At 52.6% G+C, this 20,510-nt stretch overlaps 1 protein-coding gene across 3 annotated transcripts in view; it reads left to right on the top strand.

Moving 5' to 3' along the window:
• The window catches only part of pan (transcription factor pangolin), a 239,949-nt gene that overhangs the window by 163,311 nt on the left and 56,128 nt on the right, over positions 1 to 20,510 (top strand). For all 3 annotated transcript variants that reach the window (XM_065451889.1, XM_065451888.1, XM_065451887.1), the window contains 2 exons: positions 10,234 to 10,366; positions 19,695 to 19,785. In XM_065451889.1, coding sequence (XP_065307961.1) covers positions 10,234 to 10,366; positions 19,695 to 19,785 — 224 coding nt within the window. The remainder of the gene's footprint in view (positions 1 to 10,233; positions 10,367 to 19,694; positions 19,786 to 20,510) is intronic.

Genomic DNA, 20,510 nt, shown 5'->3' with positions numbered 1-20,510 from the left:
ATTCCTTACATAGAGACGTGTTGAACTAACTAGGACAAAAATTATGCGATATATTGGGTCATACAGCTAATTTTGCAAATAAATTTGGTCCAAATGGCCAAGTTTTTTCGCTTTGCTTAGCTTATCAAACATTGCTTCGTTAATATTTATCACATTACATTTATATCCTAGTTCCTTGCATAGGTCCCACCCTTAACCACATAAATGCCAAAGCTTTACTCAAAATTCATTAGTTGCTCATCATTGCGGGCGAGACTAGCACTTACACATAAGATAAGATAAGAGAGAGAGAGAGAGAGAGAGAGAGAGATGATGTGGGAAAGGCAGGGAGGGAGGCTAACCGGAAGCGATTCTCGTTTGCTACCCTGCACTATTGGGGAAGTGGAAACGAAAAACGGAAAGAATGACGGAGAGATAAAACAAAGGCACGAAAAAATAGAGGAGGTTGGTTGTACATTCTGGAACTTAGTACCGCCCTCTAAGGCGGCGACGTCCTTGGAGGACTTGAATATCCTACCTCACGTCAGACATGCGCAACTCACTATATATGGAGCTTGCCATGCGAAGCTTAGGCACACTTAGCCCCGTCTCCCTTACCGGTATATTTACCCGCTTTCCCAAATAGGACTCGAGCCATCATTCAAGTATTCTCTCTCTCAAGTGTATGTGCGAGAAACTACGCGCGATCTTGCTGTACTCAACATCACGCTGAGTATGGTGTTTCGTGCACAGAAAGCCGAGCTCTCTAATTTATAGATGTGACAACCTACTTTCGGGTTTGCTGGTATCTAGCAAGAAGGCAGCTCTTGTAATAAATTCATAGGAGAAGAAGAATTATTTACTGCGCTTAAGACGCAAGTATACGTTAATTGTGCGAGCTACGTTCGCAAAAAAAAAAAAGCGAGAGAAAAGCGATGATTTCCCCAAATACCATTTATATAGTTTCGATGCTTTCTTTTCCATTTCGCCTTTGGTTTAGGTAAACTTTATTTTTTTTTTGTCGTACAGGAATTAACCTTTTTTATTGTTTAATTTTCCTTCTGCTGGATTGCATGAGATCTATGAAGAAAAAATACGTTAATAGAGCAATGAAATGCACGTTGTTGCGTGCGCGCTGCCATTAAGACACATCGTAACAGGCGTAAGATAATGACGACGGTGAAAAGGCTAGTGAACCACCGCGGTGACTTAGCGGCTATGGACGGTGCGCTGCTATAGCTAAGCACGGCGTTACGGGATCGACTCCCGGCCGCAGCCATTGGTAAGTTGGAACGAGAGTTTCCGCACACGGTAATTGCATAGTTCAAAGTGGCGATCCGCAGTAGGTGCACAGCTGCCGCTCCGAAATTCTATGTGCCAGCCTGGATTACTCAATAGAGATATAGAGATCTTCGGTTTCATCCACGAGTATGGACACATCGCTGCACGTTAGCGATGTAGACGTGGAACACAGCGCTGGACATGAATCGTGTGACGCCTTGTCCGGCTCATAGCGTTTCCATCGCATCTGACAGAGTAAAGGTACCGGCAGCAACATTAACCGTCGCACAGGAATTTTTGTATCATGATCAACGATGCTAGCATAGCTGCTGCTTTGGTTACGTCTCCGATGTCGCATTATAACTGACACGATAACAGTTATACCAGAGTCCTTCCATGTTTTTCCAAAAAAATGGAAGGACTCTGGTTATACGTTTACGTCAGACTTTAACAACTTCACAAACACTGGCGAACGCGGAAAGGCAGATACGCTTTCTGTTTGATTTAGACTTCGTTACGTTTGCTCTGCGTTCTCGTATGAATGTGCATTAAACATACTGGAGTGCAAATATGTTTCTTGCCGCGGCTTCACTGCTAGCACAAGCAGGCGATGCTATAAGCGTTGTTTGTAGATGTGCGGTGCGTCGTTTACGATACGTGTTGGGGTAATTTTGCAACTACTACTGTCTTATTTGGCAGAAGGTCAGTTTCAGTATGGGGGTTAAGGATTCGAGGTTCAATTGAGTGTGTGCTTCTGCACAAAACTGCAGTACAGGTTTATAAGTCGTACTCGCTCTATTGTTGACTTGCATCTTCTTTTTTTTTTCTGAGTCTCATTGAAAGAACACATACAGCTTTTACTGTTCTGACATGCCATTGCTTGAGAGAGGGTGCCTCGAAAGCGGTTCCATTGGAATCGGCAGAGAAAAGTATTAAAGCCTTTGCTAATATCAAGCCAGTGAGTACGGGAAAGACAAAACGCCACTGGCAGTGACTTTCAGGCTTACATGTTGCGGGCTCCTGCTGGTGCATCTTCCTAACTTATATTCATTTCGTCGTTTACTCTAAAGTCGCATGAAGCAAGAGTAACCAGAAGTCGTTGTTTAAACAGCGTGGCGTTGAAGCGCAAGTTTGGTTTGGACAACCTTTGGCCGGATGGTGATCATTTCTCGGCTATGAGCATCATTGGAGTTGTGACGTAACTGTCCGTACCGTGCTTGCGCACAGAGAGAGCATGCTCGCGCATCGTATATACGCGCATCGGTGAAAGCTTCGAAAAAAGCCCGTCTTCTCATTCGCAGCTTACTCTTGATTCCGCGCGGCGTTGTCGCGTATTTAAGTGGCGCCGCGGCAAGGGAGCCGCCCTGGCTCCTTGTGTGTCGTGTCGCTTGAAAAGAGGTTCCCTTCGGCCGGTTTTTCGCGAGCGCTTCGGTGCCGCGCTTGCTGCGGATTTTTTTTTCTTTCCCCGCTCCAATCTATTCAGCCCGCCGGGCCGCGCTCTTTTCATCCGATCCGCGTCGCAGGTTCGAGCCGGCTAATTGCAGTTGCATAATGAAGTGGGCGCGTGCGCTTAAAGCGCCTCGCCGCTCACCCACGCAGTTCTATAATCCGTGTGTGCGGGTGCGCGCTTTATGCGGCCTGCCACCCGGAACTCGCTTCCCGTGTTGTACCCCGGACGCATTTTTTGCAGTGCGCTCCTTCCCGCGGTGGTCGCAGGCTACTCCGAGGAGAGGGGGTTGCCGCGCTTGTCGCTAATCGCGGTGGCTGCTCTCGGAGGCCCGGAGCGAAGCAACAGATAATGGCACAGGTAGAGGGGACGATGAGAGGGGGTTAGGAGCTGAGCTGCCCACGCGCTCTCGGGATTCCGTGTACCAGAAACGCGTCGCCCGGCTAAGGAGGCGCGCCGGGGGGAACCGAGGCGAGCCGGCGAGATCAAAGCGCCTCTTTCCCCGATCCTCCTCCGGCGTGCCTAAGCAAATAGCATTTTCGCTCCTCTCCTATCCATCAGCGCACTAAATGAGATGAATAGTGCAGTTGTCGAAGCGGTGCGCGCGCCCGAGTGTGTGCGAGCCTGCACTTTATTTTTTTCCCCTTCTTCCTGTTACGCGATGATCACTCCTCTCCATCTCTGGGAGAGTTTTTGTTGTCGACTGTTTTGATCCCGGTGAGATGATGATGAGGGACTGCGTTGTGTTTCGGGAGGGCGGATGGCTCGGCGTGTGAGTCAGAGCCGGTAGCGGCCCAATTTGGCCCGCTTGCGCCGGGCGTCCTCGCGCCGAGGTGCGAGCCGCCGGTGGCCGACCCCGCCCCGCGCTCGTGTTCTCACCCCGCCGGCGCGGTGTCGGGTGTCACGCGCTGCTTCGCCGCCATCGGCACGCCGTCGAATCGCCGTAACGGATTCGCGCGTCGGGCGCGCCACCCACGGCCGCGCTAATGCACTTCTCAGCAGGTCGCCCCCGGAGGGGGGCGCGTGCCGTGCTGCACGCGCGCGCACCGCGCAATCTATGGCTCGCACTCCGATCTGTGCGCGCTCTGTCGAGACAGGTCGCAGATGGCGTGCCTCGCGACCGCTGCGAAACACACGCAGGGACACTTCCCTCCATCCTTTGCTGCATGTGTTTCGGAGTAGCGAGGGGACACCGGGCGCAGTCATCGATATGTGGTTTGGTTTGCTGGAATTACGGACCAGAACTTTCTATTCCCGAGACAGGTCATCGCCCATGGATCTCTGTCGCGCGTGCTCTAGCCGTGCACGACGATTGTGTCTCCACACCGGCGAGCGCATGTTCTACACCGAAGACCTCCAATAGCAGCTGCAGTTTTCCGCATTCGTTACTGTTTGTATATGGGCATAAACTTACTTTTTTTGGTTCTTTTTTTCTGCGTTCTTGATGTAGTCTTGATGTATTGCAAGAATTAATGGTCTAACCATGCGTAGTCCGATCGCTGCGGGTCGGGTTTTAGACATAGAAGGGGCTAGAAGGGGGGGGGGGGGTCACTGCCGCTTTACTACAACGCGGACCGCTGTACCAAAAGGACATCCATGCGCTCATTGCTTATAGCCGTTATATGCTTTATTTCCTGCTTCGTTAATCTTTTTTTTTTATGCTGCTCGTGCACAACAGGCAGGTCAATCGCAGCGAGCCCATTGTACGCTTTCTTTTTTTCTTTGCGAGAACGTACCCAAATCGTGTCCGTAGGATCTCGGGGGCCGTGCTCCTTTTAGTCCATCGGGGCGAGCGCGTTGGCCGCTTGACGTGCCCGCCATCTGAAGCGAGCGGGGGAGGCTTGCCGCCGATGCAATGGTGCCGCGCGATTCCGTCCTCTTGTGTCTGGGCGCACTGCCCGGAAGAAGGGTATAGAGCGCGTGCCCTTCGACCTTGTATTTTCGATTGCCCCGCGGATCGGCCGAATGACGCTCGATTCTGTCCAGCGGTCGGCGGCCGCGTTCGGTATTGAGACCGCGATCACGTCGAGTACGCGCAATATGAGTCGCATGCCGATCGTGATGCGGTAAATCGCTTTATCGCAAATAACCTTTGCGTGCGGACTGCGAAAAGGTGCGCGTTCTTGTGGTGGCGGTGCGCTCAAATGGCTCTTCCTTTGATCCTGGTTGCTCACCCGATTTGGCACCGACGCTGCCCACGGTTTGTGCTGGAAGGAAAAGGAGGCAACTCGTAGGAGCCTTTCACGGATCGAACATTCCGGGCTAAGCGATGCAAACCTCACAAGTCCGGGAAACTGACGATGTGAATTCCGCGACCGACGCCGAGCCCCTGCGCATCGTTAGCCAATCTTTTGCGGACCCAATTTTTGTGCCGTGCTGCTTACAGTTCTGCAGTTTCCTTATGATTTTACCCTTGCCTTTGCAAATATACAACCAGTATTCGGGAACTTGCTTACGCTGGTACTTGTCCAACAGGCTCACGGACGCATCCGAGCGGTCTCTCCCTCCCTCCCTCTCCTTTCAGCCCCTCCCTCCCCTCCCGGAATGGCAACTGCGAGCGAAGAGTGGCAAGGATGTCATTCACTCGCTTAGCGAGTGAATAACAACCTCATGGGAAGGCCCGCATTGTTATCCTTGCGAGCTTTGTGTCTGGTCATTTAAAATTTTGAAATTAGTTCAGCTCCTTCTTTGAAAATTCGCGTGGATCGGAAGATGGCACTGCGCCTGCGTGTGTAGAGAATCCGGCGCTGATTTTCGAAGGGAAAGTTGAAGAGTTCGAGGCCCCCTCTGCGCATCTCGCGTTTTTCATTCTTGCCTCCACGCCCTGGCTGACAACAGCCTGTGGCGGGAGCAGCCACCCCGGCTGGCACAAAGAAGGCGACGTTCGCGGGGTGCACGGCGGAGATCGGGGTCCCGCGACGACTTCACAAAGGGATGAGTTTCTCCGCCTGCGATCGGTAATGGAACTCTGATGGATACCACGACTGCGCGGCCTTGCTCGCGTCTTTGTTTTTTCCTTCGTTTGCTGTTTCTCTATCTCTGTTTGCTTGCTTGATCTCTTGTTTCTTTTTCCATGGGCGTTTGCTTACGGCGTTCCCCTCCCTCGCTGCTCCGTGGTGCGTGCGAAAGCCCCCCGCATTTCTTTCAGTGCAATTTCCATTCGATGGCGTCACCACGTTCACCTCCCTGAGCGTGCGTCTGCGCTGCGCACGCCCTCCACCTTTGCACCCCCCACCCCCTTCTTTTATAACCGCCTCTCGGATCCCCGTGCCCTTTCTGTTTCCCTTGTGGGACCTTTGCCGTGCCCGCGCCAGTGCCGCTGTGGGATGGATTTGAAATCTGCGACTGTGGCAGTGTGGCGTCGTCTGTATGTCCCACACAGCGCCACTGTGGTGTGTCATCCATTGTGTCACGCGGTGCGCGCACTGATTGGTGGGGAGACCGTTATCAGAATGGTTTCCCGAACAGCGCTAAATGGAACGCTCCTCGTCGACAATTATCATTTTTTTTTCTTTTAAAATTCACTGTTGTCGCGGTAGCTAATCGAACGCGTACGAACAACCCCGTATGCATTTTGTGCCTGTTTGCATGTGTTTTTTAAGCTAGGACTTGAAGCTTTGTACGCGCGTTTGTTTGCCGAAGAAAGGACCCTTTCATACAGGACCAATCTGCGCGACGAACGAGCGACTTATTTTGATGCCGGCTAGTCTTATTACGTACGCTGTGTTAAAAATTACGCGCTGCATGATATATCTAAAGGTGGAACTAAACTGAATAGCCTAAACAAACTCGCAGGTATGTGTTGATCGAGCGCAGCCATCCCGTGAACATACCAGTCGTTAAAATGTGCCTTAATGATTTGGCGGTGCTCCTGTGTGTGAAATTTTCCTTCGTCGAACGTTTTTAGTGCGTTTGCGGCACTCGTTGTCTTTGTTTTTCTGTTGCTATTATGACGTTACAGTGCGCGTAATATCACGCGCGCCGTCCTTGCCCAGGTCATGTAAGCATTTCGTGCGACTCTAAGCGTGCGCGTGAGGGCAACTGTAGCCTACAATTCGCGTGCTGTTCACCTGCGCTTAACGTTGCATTTATCGCTAATAATAATAATAATAATAATAATAATAATAATAATAATAATAATAATAAAGCAGTTCAAGCAGGGTCGCGATTTTTTTAGCAATTCCTCCTGCTCGATTTTATGCCACTCTGTTTAAGGTCTACCGTTTCGGGCCGGCCGATCCCATTGATAAAGCGGGCGGAGCGTCGCTCTGACCACCGATGAAGAGCGAAAAGGAATACCATCGTACGTAATAGGCATTGCTCCAAAATCGCTCAGCGCAGTAAATTATTTCGAAGCGTCGTTCTGCGCACTCGTATAGAAATACGCAAAAATGTCTGGGACTGCTTCTTACAGTTGCCACTCGCCACGTAACAATCTACTTGAGCTGGCACGAAATCGGCGGTTATATTACTCGCGGGGGGGGGGGGGGGGGGGTGTTTCGAGGAGCAGCAAAAGCTGCCGTGCGTTGTTGTTTCGAGCCGACCACACAAAACGAGCCCCGCCGCCGTTTCCTGCGCGCGTTCCGCGAATGATGCGTGCGGCGTCCGCGGACTTTTCTCCCTCTTTCCATCCATCGGCTTTTTACGCAGGCGCGTAGTACTATGCTACCCGTGCCAGCCGGGCTCTCTTGCAGCGGCGGAAGGTGAGAGCACGCACTTGGCAGGCAGGCGCGCGGTTCTCGTCGTCAGGTGCCGGCCGGCGTTGGCTGTTCTCGTTAAAAAAAGACGAGAGGGAGAGACGAGGAGGCAACAAGGTGCGGTCTCCGGAAACGCGCCGCCCCCGTGGGCAGCAGCCGTTTACGCGCGCGCGGCGCTGACGGCTGGCCGGCCTGGACACTCGTCGCCAGGACCTCGTTTGGACCCTTCCCAAAGTAGCCTCTAATGATTCGTATTTAGAGCATCCGCCGGCGGCGGACAGCGCGCGAGCCCGCTGTCTTAATGTGTCTACTGTCGAGGGAGGGAGAGGGGGCCGAGCTGTGAAGCGCCGCGCCAACAGCTTGATTACAAGGCGGCGGCGGCCTGCGGGGCGCGCGCGCGCTTTCCGGCCGCGTCCGTCGTGTGCGGCTTTGTCCGCGGCGGCCTTCGCAGCGGGGCGGAAGGGGGGGGGGGGGGTTGGAGGACAGAAAAGGACTGCTGCTTGTGGCCGCCGCCGCGTTTGTTTTTCTCTCGGCCGGCTAACCAGCGGCCGAGAAAGAAGAAAACGTACGCGCCCGGGCCATTCATGACGGCCTGGGCTCTGTCGCCAGGGGCGTGCGTGTGCAGGAGGGGGGGGGGGGGGAGGGGGGAGCACGCGGGAGCGCCGCGGTGCGCGTGCGGACCTTCGGTTCGCTCGCGGTCAGCGAGCCCTGTACCGCGCAGGCCGTGGCAGACGCTTTCCAAGCGCCGCCCGTGCTCGTGCATTCCAAAATGTTTCTCCCCGTGTCTGGGAACGCATTGTTTGTAATGCCTGAGCAAGCGTCCAACTCGACGCGCTGAAAGATGAGCGCAGATGGGAATCTGTACAGTTGCTTTCGTTCTTGGCGTTCGCGCGCGCCTGGGTTCTGCGCGTGCCGGTTTTAAAATTGTTTTCCTTTTGGTCTTCTCTTGTAAACGGAGTCTGTATACGCCCTTGCTTTAATTTAAAACACGTAGCGCACGTCTACTGTTTTTCCATTCGTTTTCTCTTGTTCATTATTATTATTATTATTATTATTATTATTATTATTATTATTATTCGCTTGAATATTAGACTGAGCGGGAACGAAAGTAGATCGAATGAGGAGGAAACACGAAAAAAAAAAGCGAGTCTGCCCCTGTTACGAAAGCGACATTTTTTTTCCCCCTCACCGTAGCGTCATAAACGGATAATCTCTCGATCTCGCGGGCTTGCATCGTGCCCCGCAGGCGTCTCGAACCGACCGACCGATCGTGCGTGCGCAGCCGGGTGCGTAAAGAGTTCCCGGCGCGGTTTCGGGCGCGCTGCGTGGATGGTGAGAGCCTAGAGGGAAATAATGAACTACGCATCGCTTTCGGGCAGATCCGAAAGCCCGCCGCTGCCTTCCCCACTCCGAGTAAACGCAAGGGGCAGCGGGAGCCGAACGCTGTCGCTGTTTAACTTGTGAATCGGAGATCGACCGTTTGTTCCGGCGGGCGCGGTCGTCGCTTGCGGTCTCGCAGCCGTTGTTAGCCCGCTCTGCGCGCGTGCACCGCCCCTGGGGGTTTTCGATACTTGCGCGCCGATTGCCTTGTTTGTGTATACACAGCGATTGACGAAGGCCAGCGTCGACTCGGAGAAACTTTCTGCGCGTACGCTGTCCGGGTTCAACGGATTTGCGGGCTCGACAGCATACGGTTCTACTCGGTTGCATGAAAAATTAATGGTGCTCGCGAAAGTTTCCACCGCAGGACTATACGCTTTGCGAGTGGGAATCTCGGTACCGTGCTAGGGACGTTATGGCGCCCTTTTGTTGCCGCAATATATGAATGCCCTTTAGGGGAGGGGGATAATACGTGCGCAGAGAGATAATTGAGAAACCCAATATCAACGCGCGGGCGTCCGCGACTAGGTGTGGATATGCCATGGCATTTACGGGCACTACCGGGCCTTCGGCACGGCTTAGGACTGTTTGCTGTGCCGCAAATGAGTTCTGCCCCATACGTTTATCGAGAATTTGGCTGGAACGCCTTTTGTGTGTGCGCCTCCATGTGTGCGTGTCTTTTTTTCCCTTTTTTGTAGCGTTTTCCTCTGCCATCTTTCTAACCCCTATCCCCCATCCCCAGTGCAGGGTAGCAAACCGGAGACTCATATCTGGTTAACCTCCCTGCCTTTCCTCTTCATTCTCTCTCTCTCTCTCTCTCTGGTGTGAAGGACATAACTGATTGCGTGCGAATTAAAAAAGCGTAGTGGAGGGGCGGCGAATATTTAATGGCTGATGCCTATACTTGGGATGGCGCACATCGCGGCGCAAAGAAGACAGCGAGTGGTTCATTCTGGCAAAGTTTTCCCCCTTTTGCGTTCCGCTCCAGGTTCGTCTTTTGTCACAGTTGTCATTTGGTTACGTTCGTGTGACTCGGCGCTCAATTTACTAGCGATAATCGGGCGATTTGTAACCTCTGCTGCGTTGTCGCGGTGGTCGGAGCGCGCGTTGCAGCCTGTAACAGTGCGTCGTACTGTTCATTACTACGCCATGCGAACGGACGCTGCGAGTGCAGCGCTTAGTTATTATGCGGTACACGCTGCAAGCCCACCGCTCTTCTGCATTCTTACCCCATTGCTGCATTATATAACCCTATCATACCAGCCCTGTCGTACATTTGACGTTTCGATGCCAAAGTGTCTCGACGGTAAAACTGTGTGCCCGACATGTCACCGATCGATCGAAACGCATGACATCGCCGTGTTGCGATCGTACGCGACTTGCACGCGGTTCTGTCTGTCGACACGCCTTGGTGGCACCCACTGACCGTGCCTCGCGCTCTCTTTGCAGGCGAGCAAGGGTCCGATGGTGGCCTCGCCCCACCCGGGGTCGCCGCTCAACTTCATGGTCTACAACGAGCCCTTCTCGCAGCCACCGCCCGCTCATATGGGCATCCCACCGGTCCACATCGATCCCAAGACGGGTGAGTGTGTGTACCCACACATGAACCCCTATAGCATAGACTTCTTGCTCGCCTTGCGGGCAGAACGCTCGGCCCTTGCCAAATAACTATAGTTCTTAGTTATACTCGCGCAACAACTTTCTGTGGCTATGAAGGCAAAGCTACGGAGGCAAAGCGCGCACAGGTGAGAGCGCCTCCGAAAATAGTCCCGCGTTTTCGTCCACGTTGGTTTATTCTGGGGAAGAAAAAACACAAACACCTTATTAGCAACAATTAAATAAGACAGAACACACCACTGAATGTTCACTTATTTTGCGGCTTTTCCCTTCTGCGTCTATGCAAACGCGAAACCGTCGCACATGGAAGCGGCGGCCGTGGTTGTTTAGTGTCTATGCTGTTGGGCTGCTAAGCACGAGGTCGCGGGATCGAATACCGGCCGCGGTGGCCGTATTTCGATGGGGGCGAAATGCAAAAACACCCGTGTACTTAGATTTAGGTGTACGTTGAAGAACCACAGGTGGTCCAAATTTTTCTGGAGTCCCTCGCTACGGCTAGCCTCGTAATGAAATCGTAGTTTTGGCACGTAAAACCCATAATTTGTTGTTGTTGTTGCATCGATTCAGCGTCTGTTCCGAGCTACCAAAAGCACTGTCAAACGCAGGCGGACTATACTTAGCCCGGTAACACATGTGCAGAAGCTCCGCCCCCGTAGCTTTCCCTTCACAGCCACAGAAAGTTGTCCACGAGTATAGAGTTTGCTGATTTACCCCTAAAGAGACGAATAGAGAGCAAGAAGCCTGAATGACGACACGAGCGATAAATTCCAAATAGTTCATTCAGGACACAAACGCAGGAATGTATATCACAAGGAGCCGACATACACAGAAAGCAGTGATTGAAATGACGTTCAAAGGTCACCACAGTTTATGCCTATCGGGGCTATAATTTATATATTAAGGTGATTTCCGATTCTTGCCGTATTGTGGAAGTTTCACTAATAAGATTCTTATATGGGCCAAAGCGCCTCTGACCGGAACTGACCAAGCCGCGCGCGTATTGGGGCTAATGTTGCTTACAGCCAGCGCTTTGGAGCTCTGGCGGGTGAGCGACAGTAAGAAGCTTACACGTGTGACAAAGCGGTTGTACGCGTGTTTGTCAGTGCCTATACGTAGCAGCGTGTACTTCCGGCTACGGTATTTGAGTGGGCTCATGGGACAGTGCGAGTATAAGCATGGTCCACAAGACTCCAGCTTCGCAGCAGGACACGTTACGAAAATCGTATGTAAACGCAGACGCTGAAAGAACGGAAGGGGTTCGGAGCGCTTCCCGCAAAAAAAAAAAGGGGGGGGGGGGGGGTCTCGTTTTCAGGATTCTGTCGCGGGCCAACAGCGGCTTTCGTCGGGAGCGCAACGCAGCTTGGCTGCTGCCGACCGCGAGCACGAGGTCGCCCGAGGGTCCGTACAGTGACACACGCACACACACAGCAGGAACGGAGATGGGATAGCGTGACCCCGGGGCCATGACGGCGGTGGCGCGCTCGTCGCTGTGGCAGATTACAGCGTTAGGGAAAGAAAAAAAAAGGGGGGTGATGCATCGCGTATTGGTGGTGCTCGCTCGAGCCGAGAGCTTCGGTTCTTCTTTCGCTGCGGGGCCCGAAATGCAATTTCCCCGCCGCGAGCGCGCGCTGCTCGAGGCGAGGTAATTTTCCAACTCTTCGATGGGGAAGAAAAGAACGCGAAGAGAGGAAGAGGCCAAGTAGAGACGGGATCGAAGGAGATCGGGCGTCTTATTTCGGCTCTGCCGGCGCAAACGGGAAAACGTCGTTAGGGGCGCCCAAAAGCCGTCCTCCCTCCTCCCGCGCGCACGGAGTCGGCGCCTCTAACGGCGTTCGCGAAACGCCTTTCGGTCGGGCCCTGTTATCGTATCGACGAAGGCTCGGGAACACCCGAGAAACTTTGGCCCGAATGCGGGGCAAAACGACCGGCGCCCTGCTCGCCGCTGTCGCGTAAGCTCGGGGCGCAATCTGATTTCTCCCGCCGCTGATCCGATCCCGTTCTCGGCTGGCGCGCTGCGCCGGGTATCCTTGGCGCCTTGTTGGCGCGCGCTAACCGCATTGGGCACTGACGCGTCCCTCTTCCGCCCGTCGTCTTGCGGCGCGTTTTCGCTTTGGAGACCGCACGGCTGCGCGTTTGAGTGGTGCCCCGTTGCGGAGCGTTCGCTTTCGTTGCACGGCTCGCTGCGCGACGGCGAAGTGCGACATGTATATATATAAAATTGCGCTCAACCGTGTTAGGTCCTCACGCCAAAGCGAAGATACGTGGAACGACTACCAAGCGCGCCTTTTGTTGTTGACATATTGATTGGTCTCCTTGGCGACCGCAAAATAATTTCCAGACTCGAAACGCAGACGAATGAGGAGTCGGCAAACTGTGCGCCGCTGCCACTGTCGCTTCGACAGAAGCTTATTCCGTTCGTTCTTTCGGCAGTGCTTGTTGGATGTGTCTTCCGCGCTTTGGCTCAGCCTTTCCGCGTGTCGGCTCGCCCCTGAAGCTGCCGGGTGTTCCTATCGCAGGACTTTCTTGTTTGGGCGTTGGTGAAGCGCTTTCGCGGTCCGCCCGATGGCGCCGTGCCCGTCTACACCGCGGCGCCTTGTCGTTCGCTCGCAGCAACGCGCGCAGGGGAAAAAAGAACGGGACGTCCCGAGAGCTGGTGCGGCCAGCATCGAATGGAGATGGGAGGAGGCATTAGTCAAACTCGCGGCTCGATAACGACCGACGCGGCCCGTACGGCGAGCGCATGCACACGGAGACGCCGTGCACCGATAGGGGCTGCCGCGTGGACGCGAAGATAGCGGTCCTCGCTGGCCGCGACGGCGGCTCGCCCAAGCGCGAGGGAGCGAGCGCGGTCGCAGCGTAACGGTCTTTCGCGCGCGCGCGGTCTTGCGATTGAGAAGCCAGGCTCCGGTTCTGTTTCTGATAAGCGCATTAACGTCGTTTATATATCTGCGATGGCCGGGCCGCGCCGCTACGTCGCGGCGCTGGTCGCCGTTGTGTGCCCGGAAGGCCGCACTGGGCGATTGCCGATGCCAATGACAGATCTGTGTATGCCGGCTACCCTCGCGCGGCGCCAAGCTTGGGCACGCCGCCCTGTCGACGAGGGGGCGACGCTGTGGAAAACCGGCAGACCTGGCTGCCCGTGTTTCTAGAGGCCACCGACCAGAGTATGTAATGTGCTCTGCTGCGTTGGCGGATTCTGCATCCCTGCCGTTTGCTGCCTCGCGATCGTCGGCAGCTGGGTTGACTGCGCTTTTTTATTAACGTTTGTTGCTCGTGGGTATTCGATGCACTATACAATCAATGGTGGGGCGTCCAGCCGGAATCTAGCCGGAAGCGGCTTTTAAGCGGATTTTAAAACAAACGATGGAGAGCTATACGGAACGTGCACGCCCGAGTTTGACAGAGAGTCCAACTTTATTGTACAAATGGCTCTTTGTCGAAGCTGTCGTCGCTAGTAGCACATAACGTGTTGCTTTGATGCCGGGAATTATCTGTGTGCGCTGGATGTGCCGCTCGAGGAGTCAGTCGCCAGAACAGGGGCCGGAGTTGATTTGGAAATTGATCCGACTCACCCGCGAGTATAAATCGTCGCTGCACTGCTTGAGGCACTTGTACAGACACTTGGCATCATCTGAAAGAAGCCATCGTCAGTTATTTTTAGTTTTTATGGTCATTACTTCACCAGCTCTGTGTGACAAAGGAATTGAGCAGGCCAGATAGACCGCTCTGTGCTCTATCGGTTCCGCATGGAGTCAGCGCGTATACCCTACATGGCTCAGCAAAATCGAATGTGCCGCGTCGCCCTTGCGTGTGACGGGTAAGACCTAAGGAGATGTTGAACATTATTTCTGCTAGTGTCATATAGACTCACTACAAAGCGTAATTATTTGAAGCACATCAGCGTCGAGTCGTCCGCGAGTATACGGGACATTCAGGCGGGAGGTCTTCCAGCCGCCCCGGCTCAAGTTTTTGATGATGCGTACTTACATTACGGTTGTTAACTTTTAGCAATCTCATTTCGGGGCGTTGTGTCGGGGGTGGGTGGACGAAGAGTTGGCGCTGCATCGGGCGCTGGATGGCTCACGAGCTGCGGCTTGTGTTTTGCTCCGGATCGCTGTGGGCGTTCTCTCGCGAGGCGCTTTGAATGAGGACGCACTGAATGACGTACTTATCTATAAATGTTAGGTTTCTTACTCTGCCGAAAGGTGGCGCTAGAGTGCAGCAATTGCTGGCAATAATGGCATTTTGCGGGAACTTCAGAATGGCTTCAGAATAGGTTAATGATAACATGTTTGACCTTACTGAGTCTATTGAAATATCCAGAGTAGAAAGGAGAGACCGTTATATGTGGCCCTTTTAGACATTACAGGCGCGTATGACTACGTAGACCGCAACATTTTGTGGGATATTCTGGAAAGGGAAGGCTTAGGCGACGATTGTCTACATCTTTTCAGAGAGATTTACCCGGAAAATACCGTTTGCGCTGAATGGGAAGGGATGAGGAGCGAATAGAAAGTTGACATCAACAAGGGACTGAGGCAGGGGTGCCCTTTATCCCCACTGCTGTTTATGATGTACATGGTGAGGATGGAAAAGGCGCTGGAGGAAAGTAATATTGGGTTTAATCCCTTATACAACCAGGCGGGTACAGTAGTAGAGCAGCAGCCCCCAGGTTTGTTTTATGCGGACGACATTGTTTTGCTAGCTAACAAGCAAAGTGATATGCAATCTCTGATTAATATCTGTGGACAGGAAGGCGAGAATTTTGGTCTGAAATTTAGCGTTAGAAAATTAGGTGTTATGGTACGCTGTAAAATAATTTACACCTTAAAAGTGAAAAAGGGTTTAAATGTGTCTATAACTTAAACCCTTAGGGTGTCCGTCATATAGATAACACCCTAAGGGTGTGAGTTATAGACACATTTACACCCTTTTTCACGTTTCAGGGTGTAAATTCCTTTACAGTGTATTCAATGAAAACAGTGAACAAACAGTGTCAATTCAGGGCCAGGAAATACCTCGGCTAAAAGAATATAAATACCTTGGTATATGGATAAACGAAGGCGACAGATATCTGGAAACACAGGAAAAAACAATAACAACACAGGGGAAGAGAAATGCAGCCATAATGAAACACAGAGCGCTATGGGGATACAATAGGTACGAAGTGCTCCAGGGTATGTGGAAAGGTGTAACGGTTCCAGGACTTACTTTTGGATATGTGGTTGTTTGCTTTAAATCGGGGGTACAATCAGGACTCGATGTGAACCAAAGGTCAGTTGGACGCCTCTGGGCGCTCACGGGAAGACTACAAATGAAGCTGTGCAGGGCGATATGGGCTAGACTAGTTTTGAAGTGAGGGTAGCTCACAGTAAAATTAATTATGAGGAATATGGAAGAAAGTAAATGGGCTGGGAGAGTGTTGAGGTATCCGTGCGGGGAAAAAAACATTGATTCACAGTGGAGGAAAAGAACTAAGAAGTTTACCAGCAAGTATGCGGCCTGTAGGGTGGGCAACACAGCAAGAATGAGCGTCAAGCGGAAAGTCAGAGAGGCTGAAATAATCTCATGGGTGGTGGCAATGGAAAAGAAACCTGCCAATGGTAACTACTTGAGAGGAAAAAAGCGAAATCAAGAAAGAAACAATTTGTGATAACTCTAAGGGAAGCTCATTACTTTCCGAAGCGAGATCAGGATGCCTTAGAGCACGCACTTATAAAGCGAGATATCAGAAGCAAGAAGGCATGTGCTTGCTGTGGTAAAGCTAGGGAAATGATGGAGCATGTTTTATTAGAATGTGACGATATCTACTCTGCGGTCGATTTAGGCATCTCTGGCCTCCTTGAAGCCCTTGAGTTCAGCGAAGGCGGGAAGGTAAACATGTCCGCAGTAGAGATTAGCAAGCGGCGATTGGAAGATTGGTGGAAAAAAAAAGTTGGGAAATGACAATGAATGGAGGTGTGCAAAAACAAAGTTCACCCTTCCACACAAGAAGTTAAATAGAGCGCAGGCATTGACCCTCAGATTATTGCAAACAAGCTCATATCCCAACCCGGCTTTATTCCACAAAATTTATCCCGACACCTATGCCACTAGTTCTTGCAGGCACTGCAATGACATCGCTAGCCTAGACCATATGCTCTGGCGTTGCCCCTCGTTACGAGGCACAGAACAAATCAACGAGGACAAGTGGCTCTCCGCTATCAAGAGCCCTGATGCCGGGGTGCAACTATGGGTTGTCCAGAGGGCCCACGATGCGGCGGTCGGGCAAGGCCTGACTGTCCCAACGTGGGAGCGGCCCGCAGCGCGCTGAGTCGCGTACCTCAGGACCTTATTAAAGTTTTGCATCCATCCATCCAACCATAAGGGTTCAGAAAATTTAGTTATGGGAGTTCATCGTGTTTTTTTTTTTCTAACATAGGTAGGACATTAGGCAATATAATAACAAGAGCTTGGTGGCGCAACCCTTCACCCCGTTCCAAAGGTTACGTTCATAGCATCCACCTATCCATCCATCCATGTCCAGCAAGGCTATAAATTAGCCTGCAGCCAACAACATCTGCAAAATTGGAGCCGATAAATAGCACCGGCTGTAACTCTGCGCTGGCTATATAAAGTGCAGCACACCTTGGGTAACGAGGTCTTCTGTATACAACGTTTCTGCGCATCGCTCGCACTTTACACCTATACTTTTCTACGTTGATCAAACTCCACGTTTCACGTTTGCATGGACTTGTTCCGTATAGTTATTTCCGGCGAGAGGCGTATAGCTATGGGGTGCACCAATATAATCATTGTCAAGTTCTGTTAAATGTAAGTACTCGATTCTTATTACTGCCGATCATTTTTTTGAACTCGTTATCATTTTGAATTTGCCAAATACACCTTGAACCAGTTGTTGGAATTCGTCCGTTACTCACGTGACTCTTGCGTGTGCTCAACCTTAAAAATCGCCCGACTGTTCTGTCGAAGGCCCCTCATGCACCGTGGCACCCGACACGTGTTTCAGCCATTTTTTTTTTTTGCCACATTTCAGGGCGACCAGCTTAGCGGAAACACGTTTGCGTCATAGGTGTCCCAACAAGAAGGGACCCACCGCGGGGGCTTGGTGGTGCCGTTCTTGCTGCTGAGCGTGAGGTGGCCGGTTCGATTGCCGGCTGCGGTGCCCTCCACTATGCCACGTGCCCACTTTGCAGACTTCGGGACGTCAAACACCTTTTTTTTTTTTTCTTGCAACAAGATGCTTCGGGCACTCCTCCGGCGGCAATGCCAGATGATTTATCAACGCCGCTGCAGCCGACCTGATTATGGCGGAAGAAACGCCGGCCCGCTTGTTAACGCAGTCACTGTTCGATTCGTTTCATGCAGGATTTAGAGGGAAAACTCGTTACATTGTCGTGCCTCGTCGACGAGGAACTACAGAGTGCTACATGCATTGCCACCTGCATGCCCGACATTTCGAGCCGCTTCAGTTGTCTCTCGTCCGAAGGTTGGCGTCTCGCTGCAGCGGAGTTCAGAGGCCGCTCGGCTTGTTTTTGCCGCGGCGTGCGTGCGTTGGTCTGCGCCCGGGAACGGTGTGCCCGGCTAGCTGCAAATATTTACGCCTTGGCTGCAGGCCCGCGCTCGGGTGCGGCCTTGCAAACGGCCCCCTTCTTCCCGCACGCCGGCTCTGCAGCTTCCGGCACGCCTTTTCGGATCCGCACTCACCGCTTTCGTTTCCACCGGCGCGGGGCGTAAATATTTTTGGCCGCGCGCTGTTTGGCCCGTGCGGGGGCATCTGAGCACGCGCCAGCACGTGTGGTGGTGGCGGCGGCGGAGCGTCTGGTCATCGTCGAGAAGGAGAGCATACGAACGGTGCGATTGCATCGATACCGCTCGACGTTCACCTCACGCCTGTGCAACTGTGACCTTGCACTTCCGTGCACACCGTCGCTGTTGCGGTTGAGAACTAGGTTGTGTATTCGATTCCTGCCCTAATTTTATAAGTGCACCGAGTGCAGAATTTCTAGAGCGGGTATTTTATTTATTTATTTATTTATTTATTTATTTATTTATTTATTTATTTATTTATTTATTTATTTAAAAAGGCAGTCTTACAGGGAGGAGTATAGTTTTAACAGTTGGACGAACTATGTCACAGCAATTCTATGAGTTACAGAATTTTGTTATGCGCGGCTGTCTCAAAAAGTAAGTGGTGCGTGGAAGCTGTAGCAATGGAAGCAGCAAGGGCGGTTCCGGTCGAAGGCTTGTTCTAGTGGCGATATCAGTCGACGTTTAATCGCGAGTGAACGAAACAGGCGCGGATCCCTCCACTATACAGCGTCCCTTGTACTCGTAAGGTAGATGTGTATACCTTTGCAACGTGAAATAATAGTACTAAGGGGCCGACCGGGGAGTCCTCGCGACGGCATTTGCTCTCCGCCGTTTGTTTATTTGCTAGTGCAGACTCATCCACGTGTTACAGTCTGAGCTGAAGTTCTTCCAGTCTATATATATATATATATAGACTGAAAGAACTCCGTATCCGTATCCCTGAACAACTACCGTCAACTATACTGTACTACATTTCTCTGTCCCGTTCCGCCTGCAGAGTCAAATCGCTTTGGACGAGGAGCCGTTTCGCCTCTTATAGTCTTTCTCGAGGCTCCGTTGTGTGAGAGCCGCTTGCGGGGGAGAGCCTGCTTACTCCAGTGATTGTCAAACATTCTAGTTTCGTATACCATCCTTTTCGTAAGACATCGCTCCAGAGAAGCTGCGCGCGCACCTGTAAGGCGTTCTCGGCGAGTAGAGAAAGGTTCTGATGCTGATATGCACGAGCTGTTCAGCGAAAAAAGGAAAGAAAGATAAAAAATGGAAGAACTGGTGCAAGATACGATTTTAAGACTACGGTGTTCGGTTTTCAGAACGCTCACGACTTAACACCCTAGGTTTTTATAATTTTCTCACGCACCGTGTGCTCTAAATCGTTGTTTTTCGTTCAACAGCTTGTGTAAAGCCGAGACCACACGTACGCTTACGGACGCGCGTAAGCTCGCGTCCGCGCGCCTAGCGCCTGCCGCGCCTCGCGAGTAATGGCGGTTTGCAACCACAAAGACGCGCGACAGCGCGCGCTCACTGGGCTCACTCACAGACGCCTTGGTAGGCGCCGCGTCGTACTTTGTTATCGACACTGTTTCAAAATGCTTCATTTTCTATAAACGTAATTGTAAGCTCCGGGCGGTAGCGGCCCGAGGAGACCCTGCTGCTGCTGCTCTTGTCAGTGCGTGACTCTTTCCCGTCTCTGCTCTGCGCAGGTATCCCGAGGCCATCCGTGTACCCGCTCACCTCACCGGGCCAGTACACGCATAGCATGTTTTCCCAGGAGTTTGCGCAACAACTGCACTGGTGAGTAGTGCTGACGCCTTGGCATGTTTGGCCAGGGCGGCCGCCCTCCGTGGCTGCAGTGTGTTGCATGGGTGCGACGGCCGCCGGGGCCAACGCACCCTTTGCTCTCGGCCCGCGGCGGCGGGGGCACCCTTCCCGCTGGCCCGCTTTGTGGGCGGAGGCCGCGCGCAAGAAATGGTTCGGTCAGCATCGCCGCTGTGCCTGCGCGCCACCGGGTGCCCCGCTCATTTTGGCGGCCGGAACCCGCGCTGCCGGAACTGCTGCAGTGCCAGTATGGCCACTGTGGTCGCCGCGGTCAGCACCGTCGCTGGTGCCGCAGCGTGCGGCTGCCCTGATATGATGTAGGGGAAGAAAAAAGAAAGAAAATTGGAGCAACTGAGTGTGCAGCAAAAGGTCGCCTTTGCTCAATTCGATCAACGCAGCTGTGTGTGTGTTTTCGCTCGCTCCCGTTTCTTTTTCATCTGTGCAGCTGCTCTTGACGTGACAAACCGCGCAGGCATCGCTGCCATGTTACTCGGATAAAGGCGTCGCTTTAAATATGTGAGGCAGAGGAGTGCACATACGCACACACGGTGGCTCAGTGACGCGTGGACATAAAGTTTTGTAAGTCTGTCGGCAATATCTGTGTACGATGCGGTCCTGCATCATTCCAACGTTTACGATCTTTTGTGCCATGTCCGTGCGACAAACACATTGTCGATAGCCGTCGCGAGGTAGAAGACTAG

This window comes from Dermacentor albipictus, chromosome 1 (genome assembly GCF_038994185.2).
Source record: "Dermacentor albipictus isolate Rhodes 1998 colony chromosome 1, USDA_Dalb.pri_finalv2, whole genome shotgun sequence".
In the NCBI taxonomy this organism is placed as follows: domain Eukaryota; kingdom Metazoa; phylum Arthropoda; class Arachnida; order Ixodida; family Ixodidae; genus Dermacentor; species Dermacentor albipictus.
Note: the sequence above shows the minus strand (reverse complement) of the source record. Positions and strands in the feature narration are given on the sequence as shown.